This window comes from Paramormyrops kingsleyae, chromosome 25 (assembly GCF_048594095.1).
Source record: "Paramormyrops kingsleyae isolate MSU_618 chromosome 25, PKINGS_0.4, whole genome shotgun sequence".
Classification (NCBI taxonomy): domain Eukaryota; kingdom Metazoa; phylum Chordata; class Actinopteri; order Osteoglossiformes; family Mormyridae; genus Paramormyrops; species Paramormyrops kingsleyae.
This window is the reverse complement of record NC_132821.1, coordinates 14,830,463-14,854,528: the sequence shown is the minus strand read 5'-3', so window position 1 is coordinate 14,854,528 and position 24,066 is coordinate 14,830,463. Positions and strand designations below refer to the sequence as shown.

Here is a 24,066-nt window from a genome sequence, read left to right as displayed (position 1 = left end):
TCGCACCCGAGTAAAATAGATGTCGAACCACTGTTGGCAGAGTAGTAACAGGAAGATTAAATATCTGCTTTTGAGTGTGACTTGCTTGGTTCTAGCAGGAAATGTGAAATTAATCTCATCCAATGTGATAAACTTACCATCTCCTCCTCATTGGGCAAGGCAAAGCAGGCCACTTGGTGTGCAGACGTCTTATGCTCCTTCACACCAATGACTGCATAGCCCAACTCGTCTGTGGTCCTAGTCATCCACTCCTCCACCTGCACAGGACAAGGGCGTTACACCAGTAAATAAGAGTAATGGCAGTGAAGTGACAGTGAGGGCAACAAAAAGATTTATAATACTTAGTCATGTGCTCTACCACTCCTGGTCGCTGGAGGTGTTTCAAAATAACAACAGCCTCCAGGTAGTACAGCACGAGGCAGCACTCCGTGGATTCCAGGGAGCCCTTTTCTGGATAGACTTTACCGAGGACTGCAAAGAAATCTTTCTTGGCAGCCCTCAGCACAGCCCAGCAGTCTTCCGGAGAGAGTGGATGCTTCTCTTTCAGAATGGCGTGCCTATGGGGGGGTAAAGAAATAAGAAAAATTCAATTAATTTCAATTTCAAGTGCAATTAATGCAGAGGGGAGGGGAGGGCAGGGCAAGGCGGCATAGGTGCCGTTTCTGATGGTGGGCAAGTCAGAGCAGCAGGATGTCATGGTCTCCAGGCAGCTCCACAGGAGTAAAATAGGCGAGAAGAATTAAGTGTACCTCCTTTGGATGATTTCCTTGCCGACTAGCTTAGCACAGCTCCGCTGCAGTAAGCCCAGGTAGTCGATGAAGTGTTTTGCATCTCTCCACAGCCTTTCGTTGTTGCTCCGGAGGTCAGTATCAATTGTGTGATACTTGAGGAATCTGTCCGAGGAAGCACAAGTATGTAAGTATTCACATGAATGTAGACATATGTAATCTTGATAAAGACAATAGTGGGGAGGATTAAACTGGCTTGAAGAAACATATATGTATATAAACACATATATAACTACATTAAAAATTCACAAAACAACCAACCTCTTCAGGCTCTTTATATAATTGATCTAAATTGATCTTTGTCAATTTAGCCTCTGTCAGCTCAGAGAAGAAATGCCTGGTCTTCTCCCTTTCCTTGACGAATTCCAGGGAGGGCTCCTGCGGGTTCATGAAACACAGGAACCTGGCTACATTTTCCACCTGAGAAGAAGAAACAGAATAAGGATGAATGGATGGATGGATGGATGGGAGGTGGGTGAGTGAGTGAGTGAGTGAGTGAGTGATAGATAATAATTCTATAGGGATCATCACCTCCTGTTTAAAATTCTCGTTCTGGAGATCCCTCTCCAAGTACGTGGCAAAGCCTTTCAGCAGCGGATGGTCCAGAGAATGCTTCCTGTAGAGCCCCTTTTCTGCCATCAGCTGCCTTGTCTTCTGTGGCCACTGCACCTTCTGGGTACTGCAATGTTGGGAACACATTTTGTTGTAAAAATGCTTATTGATCTGGCTCAATCAAAAACAAACAGCATCAATGTAAAAACTGAGATACTCACACTTGAAAGGTCTCTCCACTGCTGGCACTGTGAGCATCTTCTGTTTGCTCACCCTCTGAGCTTTCTGGGGGCTGATTGGCTGCGTAGACAGTGCTGGTCCGATCCATCGCTGGTGATTGGGGCATGCCAGTCACCACCATATGGCGACGCTGCAACTCCTCGATCATCCTTTCAAAAAAAGAAGCACTGTTAGTGAATTTCAGTCAGGAGAAACATGTGATGTGTAGAAAGACGGAAAAGATCTTCCACCAACCTGTTCGCTGGATCAGGACCATCGAAAATCTGTCGGATGTGACTGTAACTGAAGACCCTGCCCCAGTGCAGAACGTCCAGCGCATCCTTCTTCGCCTTCTCCAAAACGTCGCAGATAGCCTCTTTTGATGACGTCTTCATGCACACACGAGTCAGGTGCACCGACAGGTTCGGCTGTGTCTTCTGGCAGACGGGGCAAAGTAGAAAATGCCTGTTGAAAGCACTGGAAAAAAGAAACAAACAGGTAAGTCATGGAAAAGTTGAGGTCCCTGCATCTATGCAGATGATTTTCTTATAATTCGTAAGTAGCCTGGTTGGACACATCCTGTTTATTAAGGCTATATCCACTGATTTAATTGACATTTACCTTACACCTGTACCATTCTGCTGTGTATTATTTCTACTATCCAAGTACTGTAAACTACTGTAATACTTGGGGCAACGACAAGGTCTTAAACTTTATACATTGTCAAAAAAAAAAACCAAAATAAAGTGACACTTTTCTAGTATAATTATTTCACATTTAAAGAGTTATTTCACATAAAAACTGCATACAAGAAAATAGTACAGTGCAATCAGGATGTACTTGGGCCAATTGATTAGAAATTAAGAGCTTTAAATTTGATGAATGAATAATCTGCCCGACCTTGCATGGTGGAATAATCTACCCACATCACTTTTGGGAAGAGTAGCAAACAATCAAAATGATGATCTTGCCAAAAATTAACTACATGTTCTCAATGGTTCTCAGTCCCTCTCCCCTGAACGATTTCCTCTGCACCCCATAATCGAACAACAGTTCCTCCCCAACATTAATCCTGTTCAGGGCCAAAAGCAAAATAACATCCTGTCCCCCGACGGCTGGGCTGTACAGTCTTGGCCGGAGGTTGGCCTTCTTATGGGAATGATTAATCAGCCGGCCAAAAGGCTGTATGCCCGGGTGACAGGCACACTCAGACTTATGGCTGTTCCGGAAGAAGAACATGTAGCCAGATTCTTCTTCCTTCGTCGATGAGTGAATCCGCTGGCCCTCAGTGGCTGTGACTACCGGCCCGTGGTAGTCACACACCACCTCACCAGCCTGGAACTGCCGGGTGGCGCAGACTCCCTTCCCCTTCCCCGCAATGTCCATCACCACAAGTCCCTTCCACTTCTGGTTGTGGATGAGCTCCTGGATGTGGCTAGAGTCCACGACAGTGTCCACCGAACCCACTGGTCTCCAGTCCTTCAGAACGCTGGCCGCGCTGGGAACGTTACTTTTCCAGCCTTGGTTCCTGATCCAAGCGTCGACCCGGGACTCGGTGGGCTGCCGTCTGCCAAAGTGTGCTGTCAAGAACAAAGTAAATTGTTGTTAGTTAAGAAGCCTATGTAGATAGGACCGTTTCACAGTAAAAAATGTCATTAGTGCTACAAACAATACTCACACAAGACATGCCGTACGCGCATCCTCATCTGGGCCTTCAGCCAGCGATCATAGAGCTGCCGCTGAAACCGGCCCGACGTCTGCGAGCGTGCTGTCTTGTCTGGGATGTCGCCATCCAGGGTCACGGGGTGGGTCCGAAGGAGCTGATCGAACGCTGCCTGGACATCCATCTGTTGGTTGGATGCCGGGGCAGCATCCCGTGCGGCACCACGGGCAGAACAGCTGGGTCCTTCCTCTGCGGAGTCAGCGCTGAGATAAATATAAAAATAAAAAAAATAAAAAAAAACCCACAAACGTTTAAGGTTAGTGTTCAGTGGTGAGGGCTTTGGTTGTGTGTCTTGATGTTGGTAAGTGTGTTGACAAACAGAAAACATGCCTACCTTGAGTCACCTGCCAGCTTCTTCAGCAGCTTACTGGCCAGCACCACATTCCGCGACTGCTTCATCCGGTAGTGCTCGTCAGCCGTCGCAGTGGAATGAGTGAGGTAATCGGCCACCAAGGACTTCTCTTGGTCCGTCAAGTCCTTGGTGGCCGTCTCAAAGATGCGCCGGGCCGTCTGGTAGGTGACTGGATCCAGCTTGTATCTAAAATACAAAAATACATTTATTAATACGTCTCACACAACACGTATGTAGAACATATTATAGGGGGAATTAATCATGACGATCAGCTCACTTTTGGTGCAGCCGGTTGAGGTCATTCGAAGCGTTGAACGCCGGCCTGCCTGCGGTGGAGACGAAGAACCGTTTGTCTCCTCCCAGGTCATCCAGTGTCGTCCGGCTCCTCTTGGAGCTCAGGAGCTGTGGCCGTACCTGGGTGAAGTAGATGTCGAACCACTGTTGGCAGAGGAAAACAGATTAAATCGCTGCTCTTGAAATAAACTATGAAATAAATCTTATCAAACTTGATATACTTACCGTCTCCTCCTCAGAGGACAATGCAAACGTGGCCGCTTGCTGCGCCGACGTCTTGTGTTCCTTCACCACAATCACCGTATGGTCGGCCTCGGACGTGCTCCTGGTCATCCACTCCTGGACCTACACAATACAATGATGTCCCACTGATAAATAAGAGTATCGGCAAAAAGGAAAAGTGAAGACAAAAAGAATACAACACTTACGGTCATGTGCTCCACCACGCCTGGTGGCTGGAGATGCTTCAGAATCACCGTGGCCTCCAGGTAGTAGAGGACAAGGCAGCACTCTGCACACTCCAGGGGCATCTCCTCCGGATACACCTTGCCAAGGACTGCCAAGAAGTCGTTCTTGGCAGCCCTCAGCACGGCCCAGCAGTCCTCTGGACTCTTCTCTGGGCTCATCCCCGTGAGAATGACATGACTATGTGGGTGGGAGAAGAAAATTCAATTACTGTCAATCCTAATCAATACAGTACACATTTTAATAAAATGTGCTCACAATGTAAAATGGCTCTGCTTCTCCATGCAGTGCACTCCAGGAGCAGTGAGGGAGATAAAAAAAAACATCATGAGTGTGTTAAACACAGTAGAGGAGATGTATAATCAAATCATAATATGGAATTTAACGGGTGTTGACAGTTGAACTTACCTCCTTTGCGTCATCTCCTTACTCACCAACTTTGCAGAGCTCTGCTGGAGTGAGCCCAGGTACTCCACGAAGAACATTGCCTCATTCCACAAGGCAATGTTGTCACGCCGGAGGTCGGTGGCCACGGTGTGGTACTTGAGGAATCTGTCAGAGGAAGGACATGTATGTAAGTATCCATATGTACATAAACTTGTACATGCCACCATGACAATAGTGGGAGGACTGAACTTCCTTGAAGAAAACAGATACGACAATACAACACAAACCTACAATATACTGTTAAAAATCTACATGCTACCAACCTCTTCAGGCTCTTCATGTAGTTGACCTGAGTCTGCCTGGAGAGACCAGCCTCAGTCAGCTCCCGAAAGAAGAGCTTCGTCCTCTCCCTCTCCCTCAGAAATTCAAGGGATGGCTCTTCAGGGTTCACAAAAAACATGAACCTGCTGACGTTTTCCACCTGGAAAATAAAATCGGCATTACTTAATGAATATATTGCGTAGATATAAAGCTCCAAAAAATAATAGAGTGAACTTTTATGGGAGACCTCACCGTCTGCTTGAAATTCTCAATCAGGAGATCCTTCTCCAAGTATGCGGCGAAGCCCTTCAGGAGGGGATGGTCCAGAGAATGTTTCCGGTGCAGTCCCTTCTCCTGCATCATGTGCCTGGAGGTCTGTGGCCACTGCACCTCCCGGGTACTGCCATGTGGAAAACATATTTCGTCTTAAAATTGCACCTTCAATTGGCTCACAAGCAAAAGCAAAAGGTATCAATGAAGCTGCAAATCCGAGACACTCATACTCACACTTGAAAGATCTCGCCGTTGCTGACACTCACTGCGTCCTCCGACTGCTCAGTCGCCGAGCTCTCCGGTCGCTGCACGGTTGTACCAGCCATCACAGGAACACTGCTGGTCTGCGCCGCTACTGCTGGGGAGGGGGTGTCAGGCACCACCATGTGGCGACGCTCCAGCTCCTGGATCATCCTTTCAGATAAATAAGTAAATAAAAAAAACTGTTAGTAAATGTCATACTGAAGAAACGAAGCGAGATGTGTAAAAAAGACTGAAGAGTTTTCCCACCAACCTGCTCATAGGATTAGCATCATCCATAATGTCTCGCAGGTGCCTGTAGCTGAACACCCTGCCCCACTGCAGAACTTCAAGCGCATCCTGCTTTGCCTTCTCCACTACTTCTTGGATGGCTTCTTTCGAAGATCTCTTCATGCACACCCTAGTCAGATGCACCGAGAGGCTTGCCTGTGTCTTCTTGCACACGGGGCAGAGCAGGAAATGCCTGTTGGAAGTACTGCGGATATAAAAAAACAACAACAAAAAAAAACAATTAACAGTTTTATGTAACAGTCAAGGAAGTGTTACTTAAGATTAGATTTAATTCATGATTTTCAGGACCCATTCCAGTCATCATCATCAACATTGTTCATTCCTCAGTGGTTTGGATAAATAACATTTGCATATCTATTGTCATCCTGATGGGTCCCAGACTGAGAAAAGTAATTAGTAAACTACATGATCACAACTACTGAAACATGTTTACTAATTAGTTACATTTATATCAAGAAATATAAGCCCTTTGTGAACACTGCAAATAAAAAAAATGGTATTCTACACTTTAATACTCCTTACTACTAATTTAAAGATAATTAGTATAAAATACATTTTATTTGTATTGCACTTTATATTTCAGCAATCTCAAAAGTGCTACAGAGCAAAAAATAGAGAGATAAAACAGGAGAATCGATAAAGTACCTTAACAAAATGTCTTTCGAAAAAGATGAGTTTTTAGTAATTAAAAAAAGTTGCTTCGAAATATTGTTTTACTTTTGTAGTGGATGCAATTTAAGTTTTAACAATAGTAGTCAGTTTAAGAGACTTAAGCACAGTGTCAGTAAACTACATACAAGGATGAACAAGTTATCCACAGTTTCTACACATTCAAATGCAATAATAAATTGATCACAACTTACGCCTTGGAAGCCATTCTTGACGAGTTGTTCGACAAAAGATGAAACCTTGAGCAGAATCTGGAGCTCTTGTCTCGCTGGAAGCAGAGGTAGAGTAACTGTACATGCGGAGGTCTCCTCTTAATATACCATTCTGACCGCGTCCCCTCCCCCTCGTAGCCCCGCCCACCCCAGCCCCAGTGTCATTCTGAGGGACACTTTGAAAGACAATTTGAAAAAAATGTAACTTTTAAAAAGGATAAGAACTGAATTTATATTTCTAAATAAAGTGATAAATCGATAGTGCAGTTCTAAAACTTCTGCACCAATTCGCCACCACACCACAAATATATAGTGTATACTATAATATAATTTACCCAAACAGATCCCTTATGTTGCTTGCTCATATACATTTGATTTGTGTCTGCGTTTGCCATTTCAAAACCATGTTGTGACTCTTGGCTGACTTTAATATAAGCTATTGGAGCTGCAATAATTTCCGTTTTACAATACCTTGATTAATGTGGAAGATCGTAATTTAACATACATAGGATGATAATAAAGAATGTTTGCTTTCTTATGCGTCGGTCACGCTAAGCAACCGCAACGCCCGGCATACCATCGGAAAGCTACAGCGATTCTGAGCAATTGTAGCGGAGAAATTTCGCCCCGCCTTGGTAGGGGAAAACTGGCGGTTATTCTACCCAGGGAGACTAAGTAATGAGAGGATCTGAGTCCCTCACCCCGAGTTCTTTTAGTCCCAGTATTTGCGTGTGCAAATATTTTTTACCCGTCCTGCTGCGGGAGGGTGTTGGAAGGCAGGTTCAGGGGACAAAAATGGACACGGTGGCACCCTGAAGTATATACGTTTTCGGCCGGGTACCGATATAATCTGCCGACAACCCTGCACTCCCAAAACCTAGCACGTCGGGTGCGACGCCCCTACCCCCGGGTAGTTACACAATGTTTGAACGCATAAACACAAACGAGTGATTTATTGTAAACGGAAAGGTCGCTTTTCTAATCTTAAACTGTTTGTATTTCAGTGCCTCCTCTGCAGAAGAGGGAACCATCTGTGCTACCCGTGGCGCTGTCCGGATCAAATCAACGGACCGACGTTAAAGATGCTGCAGTTATTCATGTAACACAGTTTACATACCGCTGACACCAATGCCAACTGAAACCAACCGTGATGGAGAGAATAAAACCGCTATCAGTCCTACAGCCGAGTCCGAATCCTATGGATGAGACTTTTATGTTGCAGAGAATCAATATGTAAAAAGCATTTTCTCATATGAAAGGTAAACTTCAGTGTCTGGAGCTTATCCCAGAAGCTACAGAAACAAGGTGAGGAACAACCCAGGATGGGGGGCCAGCCCATCGCAGGGCACACTGACACTCACTCACACATGCATACCTACGGGCAATTCAGTAATTCCAATTAGCCTCAGCATGTCTTTGTACTGTGGGGGGAAACCAGAGTACCTAGAGGAAACCCCACGACAACATGGGGCGAACATGCAAACTCCACACGCATGTAACCCAGGGGGAGACTCAAACCTGGGTCCCAGAGGTATGAGGTGTTAGAGTGGAAAATGTATTACTTTTATCATATTAAGTATGTGTGTTAGCATTATGTAATATATATGTATCAGCCCCTGCGTCTAGTGACAGGGCAGAACAAAGTGGTCCCTAGACGCCGAAGGATGAGAGAACAGGAACTATAACTCTGGGTGGGGAATAGGCTTGTCAACATGGCCAAGGAGGCCTACCCTGGGTTGTGTAGCGGTTCCTGATAAACCTTTGTCTGTAAAGGTACTAGCAGTATTAACAGTTTAAACTACGCCCCATGTAAGCCCCTCCCGCCAAGTATAAATAAAGAAGCCAAGGGACTGCCCGGTGTGACACTGAACTGAGGCGCAGATACTGTCTGTTGCATCTAAGTGAGTGGGCACCCTTGCGCAAGTAAAAGATAAGAAGTGTGCTGTCTCTTTATTCCTGAGTCCCAGAAGTGCATGTGTGGAGTGGCAAGCGACAGCGCTTCCTCCACATAGGTAACGGTGAGAGGGGGTCAAAGCTACGGCGCTTTCCTCCAGCTCCCCAACATAAAACTTGGTCCTTCGAGCCGGATCCGAGAGGAGACCAGAGGACGCCGACCAGTCCGCCGACGAACAACACCGAAAGCTGTCGACAGTCTCACTCACAGAGAGTGTGTGAAAGACCTGTGACGTGAATTCGTCTACAGGCCGGTGGTTAGGACCGTTCCCGGCGGCTGGGGCGACGTCTGATGGGCCTCCGGACAAGAACTAGAAGCACTTCGCGAAAGGATCAGGTGAGAAGCACGACGCTGCAGCGTGAATGAGAACAGACGTGTATTAAGAGACCAGTAGAAGGTCTGCACGTCTGGCCTGGGTGCAACAACATACTGGTGACCAAGGGAGAAAGGACGGGTTTCACCCCTGAAAACTGATACCGCTGTCTCCATAGGAGACAGTAGAAGGCCGTGTCAGTGTCCTCCTGAGGTCTCATGCCAGGGACTTGCACCTAGGGGTTGTTGTTTTTTTGTAGAAAAAATGGGACAGAGTCAGAGCAAAGTAGAATTGGCGGGAGATGAGAAATTTATGGAAGCATACAAAGTAGGAGCAGGAGTTGTGAGTAATCGGAAATGGCAGAAAAGATATAAATTTCCTGGAAATCTGAATACAGGGGACATTCTAAAACTGCAGACCGAGTTAAAATTAGATATACTGGCCAGTTGCCGTTCAGAGAAAGATAAAGCACAAAAGAAGGGAGAATACATGCTGTCTGAAGCTTGGTTAGAGCAAAGCAAACTCCGAGATAAAGCGAGGAAGGAGAAACAGAAAAACAAAAAAGGGAAATTACAGGCAGCATTGGTTAAAATAGATGAGGAGACATCGCCCACTGCTCCCCCGCATGTGCCCGCGGCTGCGCCACTAGGGCCACAGCCACCACCCTATCATAATCAAAATGAGCCTGCACCTTTGCAAGCGGCTCAGGGAGCGGAGGGAGAGAGACCAAGGTTACATGAAACCAGGGCGACAGATCCACAACTGCAAAAACGCATAAACCCTGAAAGTCGGAGAGTTCAGTGGCATGCAATAGAATCAGATGAGGAAGATGAGCTTCTCGCCCCGATGGTGGAAGTGGCTAATCCAAGAATAGCCCCGGGTGAAGATGGCATAGCCCCACCAGCCACCATATTAGTTTACCGCCCATGGACAGCAGAAGATAGGGCAGCCGCCCTGAAAAGCATCCCTGCCGTAGAGGACGGTGTGCCTGAGTTCTGGACAGCTATGACGGAACTACAGGCCAGCTCTCACCTTAATGGGAGAGAATTATTCCGCTGTTTTAGACAGGTCCTAAATCACAAATGGGAAGACTTGGGACAGTTTGTGAGCTGCGCATCACACCCAAAACTTAAATATACGACGCAGCCAGGGACAGAATGGAGTTATAATAAGGGGAAAAATATTTGGCGATTTCCCCTAGGGTGGAGAGTACCCATAACACCCACTGCCCACATGGAGGACCCAGCTTGATTAATAGCAGCAACTCCAACGGTAGAAAACGAAGAATTAGCGGAAATACCGAAAGAGTTGTGGTCCTCCTCCCCCACGGACGTAGGGATAGTGAAAGGATTCCCTCCACATAAGGTAAAACTGAAAGCTCAACAAGAACCTATAGTTAGGCAATACCCGCTGAAGCCTGAAGCCGAGGCAGGGATAGCGCCAGTCATACAAGATATGCTAAAGTCAGGAATTCTAAGAGAAGCACCCGAGGCCACCTGCAACACCCCCATCTTTCCAGTACAAAAAGGCCAGACGGGGAGGTGGAGGATGGTGCAGGACTTAAGGCCCATAAACAATATAGTGCAGCACGCGGCACCAGATGTTCCCAATCCGCATTTATTACTGCTTAACTCCCTCACGGGAGATAAGAAGTGGTTCTCAGTGATAGATTTGAGCAATGCCTTTTTCTCAGTGCCACTACATGAGGACTCGCAACATTTATTCGGGTTCACCTACAAAGGGAAGAAATATACTTACACTAGATTACCGCAAGGTTTTTCTGAAAGCCCACATGTGTACACAATGGCCCTCCGCTTCTCTATGCAAACGTGCCCAGTGCTGGAACACAGCCAAGTATTGTTGTACGTGGACGATATCCTAGTCGCAGCCGATACTAAGGAACATTGCCGGCAGACGACCTTGGCTGTGCTCCAACATTTGTACAAGACAGGACATAAGGCCTCGAAAGAAAAGCTACAATATTGCCAGAAGAAGGTCATATATTTAGGTCATTATCTTACGGGGGAAGGGAAGGCGCTCCTAGAAACTCGTAAGCAAGCGATTAGAGAGGCGCCTAAACCAAGGACAAAGCAACAGATGATGTCCTTCCTGGGACTGTGCAATTACTGTAGGGAATGGTTACCAGACTATGCAACCTTAGCACAGCCTTTGCAGGAGTTAATATATGGGAAGGAGATGACACTAAAAGACCAAATACAATGGACCGCCAAGGGAGAAGCAGCATTTGAGAAACTGAAACACATGCTGCAGACAGATGTAGTCTTGGCCTTACCAAATTATGAATTGCCTCTCATGCTATGCGTAGATGCACAAGAAGGGTATATGAAAGCCGTTTTAACACAACCGTTTGGAACTAAACACAGACCATTAGCGTTCTACTCTAAACGACTAGACGCTGTGGCAGCAGGGTTTCCAGGCTGTCTGCAAGCATGTGCAGCAGCAGCGGAAGCAGTGAAAATATCAGCAGAGCTAGTGTTATGCCACCCCCTGACCCTGAAAGTACCACATGCTGTATCACTGATATTGCTCCAGACACCACTACCCTTTTTAACGCATGCTAGACACCTGACCCTGGTCTCACTTCTGCTTTCACAGCCCAATATAACCTTGCAGAGGTGTGGACCATTAAACCCCAGCACGCTCCTGCCGTCTCAGGCAGAGGGAGACGCGCATTCATGTAAAACCATAATAGAAGAACAAACAAAACCCCGAGCTGACATCTCTCAAACGCCCATACCCCAGACTACAGTCCTATTCGTGGACGGGTCTGCATCTAAAGATCAGTATGGGAAAAACAGAGTAGGGTATGCGGTAGTAACCCAAGACAAAGTGATAGAAGCAAAGGCGTTGCCGCCGACCTGTTCAGCACAAGCTGCAGAACTGTATGCCGTCATCCGAGCCTGTGAAATACATGAGGGGAAAGAAATTACAATATACACAGACAGTCAGTACGTTTTCTCAGCAGTGCATCATCATGCCGCTGTGTGGAAAACGAGAGGATTCAAGACGTCCCAAGGGACCACATTAACTCATTCGGCATTGCTACTAAGACTGTTAGAAGTCGTGCAGAAACCAAAACTACTAGCACTCTGCAAATGCAAAGCGCATCAGGCCAATGAAACTGAGGAAGCGAAAGGGAATGCTTTCGCTGATCAAACGGCTAAGGAAGCAGCCCAAAGCGCACCGCTCGAAGAGAGCGATGGGCTCTTCCTCATAGAAACTAATGTACTACGAGACGCGCAGCAGAATGCCCCAAAGCACCGGAGCATGGTGGACCATTCTGATGAAAATATGTGCACCATTTCTGATGTTTTTTATATTATTTTTCTGCTGCTGTATCACTGTGATTCCATGTTTGAAAATGCTGATTAATTCTGCTCTACATTCCGCGTTTCGAGCTCAAGACAATACGTTGTTGTCCCTTACCCAAAATATGGAGATGGAAGAAGAGCCCGGAGAGGTGTAACTCACAATGACGGACGGTCCGAAAACCTAAAGGGCGTGGACCACTCCTGAAGCTCGAGGAGACCCTCAGTGTGATTCTGCCTTCTTACAATTAACATGATAAACAGGAGGGACTGTTAGAGTGGAAAACACATTAACTCATTCGGCATTGCTACTAAGACTGTTAGAAGTCGTGCAGAAACCAAAACTACTAGCACTCTGCAAATGCAAAGCGCATCAGGCCAATGAAACTGAGGAAGCGAAAGGGAATGCTTTCGCTGATCAAACGGCTAAGGAAGCAGCCCAAAGCGCACCGCTCGAAGAGAGCGATGGGCTCTTCCTCATAGAAACTAATGTACTACGAGACGCGCAGCAGAATGCCCCAAAGGCAGAAAAACAGAGATGGACTAACAGGGGGGCACAGGAAAAAGATAATGTGTATGAAGTGGACGGGAAGCCAGTCCTTCCGCGGAGTCTGTATAAAACAGCAGCTTTAGTGAGCCATGGGAAAACCCATGTCTCAACAGGAGGGATGGTACATATAATACAACAACACTTTTACACAATAAATTTTTCTGATTTTGCAAAAAACTATTGCAGAGCGTGCATGATTTGCTGTAAACATAACGCACAAGGGAACATGAGACCCAAGCGAGGCCAGTTCCCCATGCCGGAGCAGCCGTTTCAAGCAATACACATGGATTTCATAGAATTGACGTGGTCACAAGGTGCAAAATACTGTTTGGTAATAATAGACACCTTTTCAAAGTGGGTAGAAATATACCCAGCAAAACACTGTGATGCAATCACAGTAGCTAAATGCTTAGTGGGACAATTCTTTCCGACATATGGAATCCCCGAAATAATACGATCAGACAACGGCTCACATTTTGTAAATAAAGTACTAGACTTATGCTCACAAGCACTAGGATTCACACTAAAAAATCATTGCGCATACCACCCCCAGAGTGCAGGTCTAGTGGAGTGAACTAATGGAACAATAAAAAATAGGCTAAAGAAAACCATGGAAGAAACAGGCAGACCATGGCCAGAATGTTTGTCACTAGTGAAACTATGGATGCGTATCACGCCTGCGGTCAGTGGACTGACCCCCTTTGAAATAGTATACGGGAGACCGTTTCCGTTGATAGGGGAAACCACTGACGTAGGGAAGGCGGGACATGAGCAAACGCTTGCGGATTGGATGAGCAGACTGCTCGCTAAACAAAGCGCTCAACATCCTAGTAATGTGCCAGAAGCATCTGTGTCTGTGTTGCAGGATTCTGTGAAGCCTGGAGACTGGATACTGATAAAAGTCCTGCAACGAAAGGATTGGACTACGCCCCGGTGGGACGGACCATATCAAGTACTCCTGACAACACCCACTGCACTGAAGATTGCGGAAAGACCGTCGTGGATTCACAAAAGTCACTGTAAGCTCATAAAGCCCTTGCCAGACGCCTCACTCGCGGAGTAGCAGTGGAAGTCCGCTACAAAGGCACGAAATACAATAGGTTTTCGCTGTCTCAACCCGGTGAAGAAACCAACTGAACTGCACTCCTTTAGGATGGCTCTGACAGGGTGTTCTTGGTGGGCTAAAGGTCTGATTGCAGGTCTTTTCGTTATACTAATTATACTGATATTACAATTTGGAGATGAGAATGTGGATGTAGGGAAAAAGTGAACCCCGGATGGGATTCACCTCACCCGTATAAATGGAGATGCACAACATCCGTTCCTACAGAATTACTGGTACAGATATGTACATGACGCTGTGAAACAAAAGAATCTGTCTAACTGTTATGTTTGCTCTGTCATGCCACACCACAGTGAAGGCCCAACCTTAACCGGGAAACCTATGAACAGATCCCAGGCTAAATGTGCTTCCTCATTCGGAGGCGTCGGATACCAGCACACAGGTATTAAAATAAATGACACAAACCCATATGGCCCAGGGATCGACAATAACACTTGTGATCGACTATTTTGGATTGACTTTAAGGTCACCAAGTCTAATAGTTCATTCCCGTTCCCGGTCCTTATGAATAAAGACCCGAGAACATTCAACCATACTATGTGCTATGACCAAATGAATGGCACAAACCCCCTAGGTAACACCACAAACTGTGATCAAATTGTTGTTTCAGGTGAAGGAGCACCAGTCAACATGTCAGGCCCCAGCAATGGGTCCTATTGGGTGCAAGGCGTAGCCTGGTTGTGTGGTAGCCGTGCTTATTTTGTGTTACCACCCGGCTGGTACGGAGTTTGTGCACCCATTTATGTTTCAGATCACACCTATATAATAAGCACCGAGGACACAACTAAACGACGTAAACGCAGCACGGAAGAAACCGTGAAACAACATGATAGCGTGTGGGGAACAGATGTCCCCGACGATCAAAAGTTGTGGTCCGAAGGGAAGAAAGTAATACTTGCCTTGTTTCCAAACGTGGGAGTAGGAAAACTACTGCTCCGCGTAGAAACTCTGACTTACAGATTAGGTTTGTTCATGAATGCTTCCATAATAATAGAGCAGCAACAAAATAAAGAATTGGATATAACCCGGCAGATGGTGATTCAGAATAGAATGGCACTAGATCTCCTCACTGCGGCGCAGGGAGGGGTGTGTGTATTACTGAATCAAACCTGCTGTACCTATATTCCTGACAATGTACATTCTTCCAACATGACGAATGCCTTGCAAAAGCTGAAAGATCTACGGACGGTGATGACCGAAGAAAAGAGCCAGCAAGGGTTCTCGTGGTTGTCCTGGTTCACCACCGGAGCATGGTGGACCATTCTGATGAAAATATGTGCACCATTTCTGATGTTTTTTATATTATTTTTCTGCTGCTGTATCACTGTGATTCCATGTTTGAAAATGCTGATTAATTCTGCTCTACATTCCGCGTTTCGAGCTCAAGACAATACGTTGTTGTCCCTTACCCAAAATATGGAGATGGAAGAAGAGCCCGGAGAGGTGTAACTCACAATGACGGACGGTCCGAAAACCTAAAGGGCGTGGACCACTCCTGAAGCTCGAGGAGACCCTCAGTGTGATTCTGCCTTCTTACAATTAACATGATAAACAGGAGGGACTGTTAGAGTGGAAAATGTATTACTTTTATCATATTAAGTATGTGTGTTAGCATTATGTAATATATATGTATCAGCCCCTGCGTCTAGAGACAGGGCAGAACAAAGTGGTCCCTAGACGCCGAAGGATGAGAGAACAGGAACTATAACTCTGGGTGGGGAATAGGCTTGTCAACATGGCCAAGGAGGCCTACCCTGGGTTGTGTAGCGGTTCCTGATAAACCTTTGTCTGTAAAGGTACTAGCAGTATTAACAGTTTAAACTACGCCCCATGTAAGCCCCTCCCGCCAAGTATAAATAAAGAAGCCAAGGGACTGCCCGGTGTGACACTGAACTGAGGCGCAGATACTGTCTGTTGCATCTAAGTGAGTGGGCACCCTTGCGCAAGTAAAAGATAAGAAGTGTGCTGTCTCTTTATTCCTGAGTCCCAGAAGTGCATGTGTGGAGTGGCAAGCGACAGCGCTTCCTCCACATAGGTGAGGGTGAGAGGGGGTCAAAGCTACGGCGCTTTCCTCCAGCTCCCCAACACACTGATATGTCTTCAAGCCATCATTAGTGGCTCCCTCATCTGGCCTCAGTAGTGGTTGCATCCCAGAGCCACCAGCAGCCTGCTGGTCTTGGTGGCACCCCAGTGTTTGCTTGTAGAGGAGATGCTCAGTGGCAGTGATGGTGGGAGTCCCAGATGAGACAAGATGAGCACAGAGCTGTCCAGCCCACTGTTGCCAATGGTCACATTCTACCAGAATGCCCTGACACTAACATCCAAACATCCCACGGACCCCAGCTATCCACTGTAGGGAAACTGAATAAGAAGCCTTTACTTTGGGCAGAAAATGCTTTGTTTGTGTAGTACGTCTTAGTGACAGAGTAGCAATTTCAGAGGCCATTAAGTTGAAAAATATGCAGTGAAATATCTAATGATATCTGAACATTCAAACACAGCATACAATTCAGTTTGAAATTAAACTGTTCTTTTAAATAGAATTGTTTAAATTTGCAGAGCCGACGGCCGTGTGACCATGAAATGAAATGAAATGCCGACAACATTCCTGGAGCCTTCAATTTAGCATACACAGTGCCCTCTACAGGATTCTGTCGAAACCGCATCCCCTTCAGCCTCGTTCACAAAACGTGCGAGTTGTTTTCAGCATACGTTTTTCTTTATAAATCCCAAAATCCTCTTAGATACGTACCTATGAATGTTTGGCATCTTTTTCGGTCACATGAAGCCTTTATAAATGAATTCCCGATTAATGCCTCTACATGGCTAGTGGTGTAATTGTATCATTAGAAACACATGAAAACATCTTAATTGCGTTAAGGTATGTAACGGTATAGTCACATGACAAAAGATAACTTCGTGACTTAGCAAATTGCATGGTAGTTATATTACTTTAGTGTTGCTGCTGTGACAGTGCCAGACAATACAACTGTCTAATTGTACCTATCAGCGTACCTATAATATCACCCATTCATTGCGCCAGGGTAAGGTCGGATGGCGTTACATCATAAACAGGAAATTAGGGGAACATGCTGCCTTTATCCATTAATATTTTCACGCAAGACAAAGGTAACGAGTCCGTTGAAATTTCAGTACCTTGCGTTTTTTAATTTGAAATGGTAATTAGTTACATTACTCCTTGCAGACAAAAGTAGTGTAATTACAGTAACGCGTTACTACCAACATTGCTAGGTAGTTTGGGATTCAATAGATTTATAAAGAACACACAATGAATAGAGGAAAAGGAGAATATAGCTTAAAGCAGGGCATGATGAAAGGGGGGGGGTTGATTCTAGAAAATGCAGTTAACTGAAACGAGAACTGACTGGCACCGGCAGGGCAGGGGGACCTAATCGGAACAGATAGAGGAAGCGACAGAAAACGTCAGCGGCCCCTACTTATCTTTTAGCCTTCCAGAAGGACAAGTACTAACCGACTAACTAGAGCAAATATCAAACATGTGGTTGTCACGTAGACGGAAGGTACCGAGAGAGGGGGGAGATGCCCAAAGGGCTTTAAAAGGGAAACAGCTGATACATATGGCAGAGCCTCCTCTTGTACATGCCGAATGTATGTCAGATGGTCGCTCCCGGATTGCAATCTGTCAGAGAATAAACTGGTGACCTGCAACTTCTCCACGTGTCAGCTGTGAATCTCTTGACCCGGTGGAGACGGTGTACTCCAACACTCCCCAGCCACTCTGAAGCACTGTGCAGATCAACAGTAACCTGTCTTCACAGATATTTTCAACCAGTCACTGGATCTTTGTGTCTTAAATCATCCACAATAACACCTATTCCAAAGAAACCCAGAGTCTCTTGCCTCAGTGACTACAGACTGGTGGCTCTCACATCGGTGGTAATGAAGGCTTTTGAGAGACTTGTGCTGTCATACCTTAAAACCGTCTGTGTGTTGTCCAACTGATGGAGACGTTTTCTTAATTTGTTGTGGGGTTTTTTTTATGTTTGCATGTGTTTTCTGAAGTTGCAGCGCGTTGAGCTCTCTGGGCCACCGTAGAAGAGAGACGATTTACAGCACGCAATTCATGTAGCTGATAAGACTTTAAACCAGGGGTATTCAACTAAAATTTAAAGCGGTCCAGTTAGAGAAAATTTCTTGAAGCGAAGGTCCAGAAGATCATAATATCTAACTATTTAGTGTGATATATATTTAAGTAGCCTTAAAAAAAATAGGTTTAGATTTATTTTCATGCCCTGCTCGTGCCTATCCTCCTGTGTGCCACGCCCCCCTCGCTGCCTCATGTGGAATCCACGTGTCATCAGCTGTTTCTAGTTGTGTTTCATTAGTTCTGTGTATTTAAGTCCGTGTCTGTGTGCCTTTAGGAGTGTGGTCATTAACGTTATGTAGTGGTTGTATGTACCTGACCGTGGTTTCCTAATTACACCTTGTGTTCATTCGACTCCTGTTTCCCCGTTCCATGCTTCATGATATTTATAATGGAATAATATAGATTTGCTGCGTTAGTCTGAAAGCGTGAGTGTCATGCCAGCTGCTTGAGATTTGGCAGCCCTGAAAACATACAATTTTTGTTTCACCTGAGTTGATTTATATAACAAATAATATTACTTTCAGTTTATACAGTTGTTTAAAAAGCGGAAACTTCAACGAACATGAAGTCACCAATAAACTACGTCTATTTATCCAACATGTTATATAATAGGCCTATACACTGTGTTTGAAAACTTTTCAGCTTTACGATTTCAGGACCGATCAGCCACTCTGTTAGGAACATTACGCTTTTTAGTTGCAGGTGTTAGCTTTGCTGCTGCTATTAACACTAATGGCATATTAGCGCAAACAAAGGGCTGCATACGCAGAACTACGTCTTGCTTGGCGATCAAAGGCGTTTGACTTTCATTGGCGTGGGAAACGGCGGTTCTAGTACCAACTCACTACCGAAAAGACTACAAAAGCTGCGTCGGTTAAAATAGAAGCACCCCATCAGGTTCAAAATAATAACTTTCTGTTTTGGCTATCGGTCTGGTTCCGTATGGGACAGCTTCTGGGTCCGGACCCGGACCGCGGTCCGCCTGTTAGTGATCTCTGCTTTAAACTATCTAATAATAACAAATTGCTTTACATTTTTTGATTCTTTCCTGAGCCCAGCGTGGTGAGCATATTTTATTGTAGTTACAATTCGCTTGTGGTTTATGTTAAGGTTGATTGAGATCGCGGTGGATAATTAACGTCTTCTCGCCAAATGTGATGCAGTTGTTATTTAACTATGTTTATAGGCTTATTTGGTTTCTATTGAAAAGGCGAAAGTGTTCTAAAGATGTCTGATAGTGTGTTCGAGATATTGAAGCTAAAGCCTAATGTTTAAGAGTTAATATAGAAGGTGTGTGATTTCCCGAATTTATAACATGATACAGCTTTCTAAGTGAAATTTATGTTGTCTATTTTGTTACAGTTTGACCACATATACAATACGCAGATACCAAATGCTCCTGCAGAGATGTAGAAAAGGTGACATTAGTACAAAGTCTGTAATTTGTGAGTTCTGCACAAAGGAATTAAAAGGAAAGAAACAACAACTATTCTAATGTTATCTTTGTCGGTAACAGTGTCCTTGCCTTTGGAAGCTAAGAGCGTCGTATTTTCAGGGAGAGCCCTGTAATATTTAGTTTAATAAATTGTTTTTATTGATAAACCTTCATACTGATAATCCTCTTATAGTGGTCCTGAAAGAAAACATGACTGAAGATATTATCCATTTTAGTACAGACACATTTCACGATTCAGTAACCTGACTTTTCCAATAGATGGCAGTGTAGTACTTCGACTAAGACGTGCAATGGAAACGGAAAGCTGGTTTTCAATTTTAAACGTTTGTCTGACTGAAATTACCACATGTTGTACATATGTAATCGTACTATACATTTAACCTTCAGCGTTGTATTACCTACCTTAATTATCTGCAGCAATAAAATATGTACGCGTAATTGGACAGCTGCAAGTTAAGCAATCTGTCTGATTTTACGTTAAAGTAGGCATGGACGGACGGTAAGATGAATGCAGGAGAGACCTGTGAATAAGCTGAAAGTATAAATAGAATATGATAAAATAATAAATATTTTTAAACATTTAACTGGATAACGACAGCTTCACAGTACTTATATAACCCTGCACAATTTCGAATATCATCACAGCTCCCTGAAAATTAACAGCTATCATTATAGTACAAATTAGGGTGACCAGAAAATCCATGTCAGGGAGGACACTCTGAGCTAGGACAGGAATTGTAAATTACCATTTCAATTAAAAGGACCTGGATTTCACTTTAGCACTGAGTTCTTGCTGTGTGCTGATTGGTCAGTCTCCTATAATCATGCATGTGCCACTAATACTAATGTGAAACAGCTGGATGAGTCTTTCAGTCAACGAAACAAACCAGTCAAAGCACAAGAAGAGCAGAACTATTTAGCAGAGCACAGGAGCCTTTCAGTTTGAAAGTAGTTTGTAAAACCCAAAGTAGCTCAAAGTGTCCTCCCTGACATGGATTATCTGGTCACCCTAGTACAAATAAGCAGTTATCCAGACATCCCGAGTCTCCCGGAAGTTCCGGGAGTCTCCCACATATTGACCGCGACTCCCTGATACCCGCAAATTGAATAAAATATCCCGGAAAGAAGAGCAAGTAAACAAGAGCATGCATACCAGACAGTAGCGTGTGCATCGCGCACTTGAGACGCGCGCGTACGACGGAATGAGCGTGAGAGAGAGAAAGAGAGAACGTGCATATGTGTGGATCCCTGCGTGTGTGCCTGTAGCCCGTGCTAGACAGACAGCATCCTGATTGGCTTATTTTGCTAAGTAAACCAATCAGATTTCAATGCGGGCGGGCTTTTATTTAACTTCTCGAGGACCGAAGTTATCGGTTCAGTGGAGCATCATGACAGAGGGAGAGTGCCCCAAAAAACGGAAATATAAAACGTATTTCACTTCAGACTACACAAAAGTGTATCCTTGTTTAATAAGGATGAAAATAATGACAGTGTTGCGTGCTGTACTGTTAGCAACAGTGATTTCAGCATTGCTCATGACGGTTTAAACGACTGTAAAATGCATGTTGAGTTGAGTTTAACAAGTGTCATTTCATGTGCTGTATTATTCAGGTCTACACTAGTTAGACACTTGGTTAGTTGCCAATGCTGTCATGAATGACTCCTTGAAGACTTTTGTAAAGTAGCAATGGAATATAATTAAGGAATTTGCATAAATGGTAAAATAATCTACTTATATAATTGTCAAAATAATACATAATATTGACCTTCGTAATTTAGTGCGCTGACTAGAGGAAATTAATGAAGAAATTAAACTGTGAAATCAAGTTTGTTGAAGTTACATCTCACTCCATGTCGGGCGGTTGGGGGCACCTCCCTGAATTGAGTTTTTGCAGGTTGGGATGTCTGAATTATTCTACCTTAGGGAAGGGAGGGGGTCCTGGCTATGAAAGTTGGGGGGCAGCGGCAGACGATCTCAGAGGCAAGCTGCTGTCCACCCAAAAATGCAGGCCCCTCATGTAAGCTCACATCCACCCAAATGTTCCAACCCCAGAGGCAAGCTGCTTTCAACTCAACCCCCTGACCCCAGAGGTAAGCTCGCTCCCACCCAAACACCCTGATCACAGAAGTAAGCTGACATTCACCCAAATCCCCAGGCCCCAGAAGGAAGCAGCCATCTACCTAAACGACCTACCCCCAGAGGTAAGTTCACATCCATCCAACTGCCTTGATCCTAGGCGAAAGCTGCCCCGGTTCGTCTAGGTGGTGACACTCCATCCTACAGGGTTGACGTGATGCACTTTCTTGAAGCACACAGAGGACACTTCGGGTTTTAGGTAAGTGTGCTTTGTTTTTCTGTGTGTGTGTTTTATTTGGTATGGATTTTATTTAATGGCACGTAAAGATTTTACTGAGCACTGTTTTGGTTGATCACTGTAGCACTTATTCATCAATATTAACATTATTAACATTTATTAGCATTTTATTTGATCTGTTGTGCTGTTTATTGTGCGATTAACCTATTTTATTCCCAAGCTTACTGATTTTATGTGTTTTGGGAAGGTGTAAATGCCATTTTAGCCCAACCCTTGTGCAGAGCTTGGAAGTCTGCGGATGTGTTCCTTTTTAACCCTCTGGAGTCTAGGGGTAGTGGTCACACTTTCACTAACTGGGGCATGCTCACACATTTCATTCAATATCATAAACTTAATTCCTGGCAAATAAATTATTTCTTATATATTTGGTTTGGCAACAAACTCATCTTAATCTTAGTGTACTTTGTCAGATTTGTGTGAAGTTTGTAATTTGACATTCAAAGTATAGACGTTGCAAAATGCAGTTTGGAACACTTGCAGAAACATTATAAAAGTACATAGTAAGCAATGCTGGCAGTTTGTCTTGATCCCAGATATCTGATCACCAAAGTCTTGGCTACATGAAGATGACTAAATGGTGTAGTTGCAATATTCATTTGGATAAATGAATAAGAAAAACCTAACTCATGTAACTATTTCTGGCTCCTTTCATTGAATATTTAGCAACTTTCATGTGTATGAATGAGCCATTGTCACTTGGCCACGTCCCTACCCCCCTTTTATGGTGCTGATGGAGATGTATCTGGATCGCGTTTCACCGTTGTGCTGTTAATCAAATTACCATGCGAATACGATCTGAATACACGCTAATGCGGCTATTTAGAATGTGAATAGCGATCTTCGGGTGACAGCGGTACTACATGCCCCCGAAGCAGGTAAAACAAAGTAAGGTGACATGGTTTAATTTTTTGCCGATTTAACCTAATTTTTAAAAGTTTAATACTTTCCACAATGGACGTTTTGAAAAGAAGACAGATTACGGATTTAGTCAGCATTTTTTTCATGTTTCTATAATAAGATTTCAGCGAGTTATGAACTGAAATACACGAGAAAGATACATGGCATTGCCGACGATGCCGTCGACTCCAGAGGGTTAAAGGTCTTAACTTTTTAATAGCATGCATATAAGGTGACATTTTAATTGTTTTATTGACCATATAATTGTAATTAGGTTTAAATGGTGTATAATTGTATTTGCTGGTCTTATTGCCCTTTTCCTGTTTTATGGGTAATAGTTCTGCAGGTAGTTCTATTTGTTTAATATTATCTTTGAAAGTCTGATTGTACTGTGTTGGCATGATTTGCATAGTGTGGGAATGTTTCAGCCTTATAGATTGTGATTATGTGTAAATGTTAGTAGTACAAGCATAATATTTATTATTCATGTATTTGAGCTGATTTACATTTTGTTTTGGTATGAAAAGGTTATTTTGATACGTCCCCCATGGAGGGCACCACATATTAAACGGATTTTTGGAACAGGGAGCCGGAAGTGGGGCTTGCCCCGTCTGCTCCAGGCATCGACCCGGTATTGCAGTGCTTCCGGGAACGGTGCACCTCTACTGCCCCCTGTTGTTGAAAGGCAGAACTGACTGACTGAATGGGTGACTAATAGACTGAGTGCCTCTGGATGGCCAACTAATTAGCCGCATGTGCTGTGAGGGAGGGGCCCTGTCCGTGCGCGGCCCCCATTTCCCGCCGTTTTTCTTTTTTATTTTTTTTTTTAAAGTAAGGTCGCTTGTGTGGTGGGCAGCTGTGCTGAGGTAAGGCATGACGTCATCTTTGCCTTTTGAATTTTCCCTCATGTTTGTTTAAACGATTGCTGTTTTTTGAGAGGACAGGAGGACAGGGAGGACGCCGGTGGCTGCGACGTCCCTGGGCATTCTACTCTGAGCGGGGGCGTCACGGAGGCCCGGCTAACGGCAACCCGCTAAGCGGCGGCCCCATGTCGACTCCGGTCTCTCTTCGGTCTTCAGGACCAGTACACGTTTCTTCTCCTTTCCGGATTGGAAAAGACAAAGGGCAAAAGT

At 44.7% G+C, this 24,066-nt stretch overlaps 1 protein-coding gene and 1 pseudogene across 2 annotated transcripts; one reads left to right on the top strand and one right to left on the bottom strand.

Annotated features, from left to right (window-relative positions):
• Positions 1 to 758: 758 nt before the first annotated feature.
• On the bottom strand, positions 759 to 5,197 carry LOC140582811 (uncharacterized). Of its 2 annotated transcripts, XM_072707198.1 has the most exons (13): positions 5,104 to 5,197; positions 4,652 to 4,945; positions 4,357 to 4,573; positions 4,154 to 4,273; positions 3,912 to 4,072; positions 3,617 to 3,820; positions 3,238 to 3,485; positions 2,545 to 3,139; positions 1,815 to 2,036; positions 1,562 to 1,729; positions 1,320 to 1,467; positions 1,050 to 1,208; positions 759 to 893 (listed from the first exon to the last, which is right to left on the bottom strand). In XM_072707198.1, the coding sequence occupies exons 2-13, from the start codon at positions 4,720 to 4,722 to the stop codon at positions 870 to 872; spliced, it is 2,337 nt and encodes a 778-aa protein (XP_072563299.1). In that variant the 5' UTR covers positions 4,723 to 4,945; positions 5,104 to 5,197; the 3' UTR covers positions 759 to 869. The 2 variants fall into 2 exon arrangements, with proteins under 2 accessions (XP_072563299.1, XP_072563300.1); XM_072707199.1 differs by lacking the exon at positions 759 to 893 and having other exon boundaries at positions 1,073 to 1,208; positions 1,564 to 1,729.
• Positions 5,198 to 23,365: 18,168 nt separating this feature from the next.
• Positions 23,366 to 23,598, top strand: LOC140583237 (U2 spliceosomal RNA; annotated as a pseudogene).
• Positions 23,599 to 24,066: the final 468 nt, after the last annotated feature.

What these genes read in the sequence shown, in the direction of transcription:
- LOC140582811 (XM_072707198.1), bottom strand. Translation starts at nt 4,722, where the DNA reads ATGATGTTTTTTTTTATCTCCCTCACTGCTCCTGGAGTGCACTGCATG. An exon ending in TGTCCTCTGAGGAGGAGACG is followed by an intron (nt 4,073 to 4,153) that starts GTAAGTATATCA and finishes CTCTGCCAACAG; the next exon opens with TGGTTCGACATCTACTTCAC. An exon ending in AGTGGAGAGACCTTTCAAGT is followed by an intron (nt 1,468 to 1,561) that starts GTGAGTATCTCA and finishes CCAACATTGCAG; the next exon opens with TACCCAGAAGGTGCAGTGGC.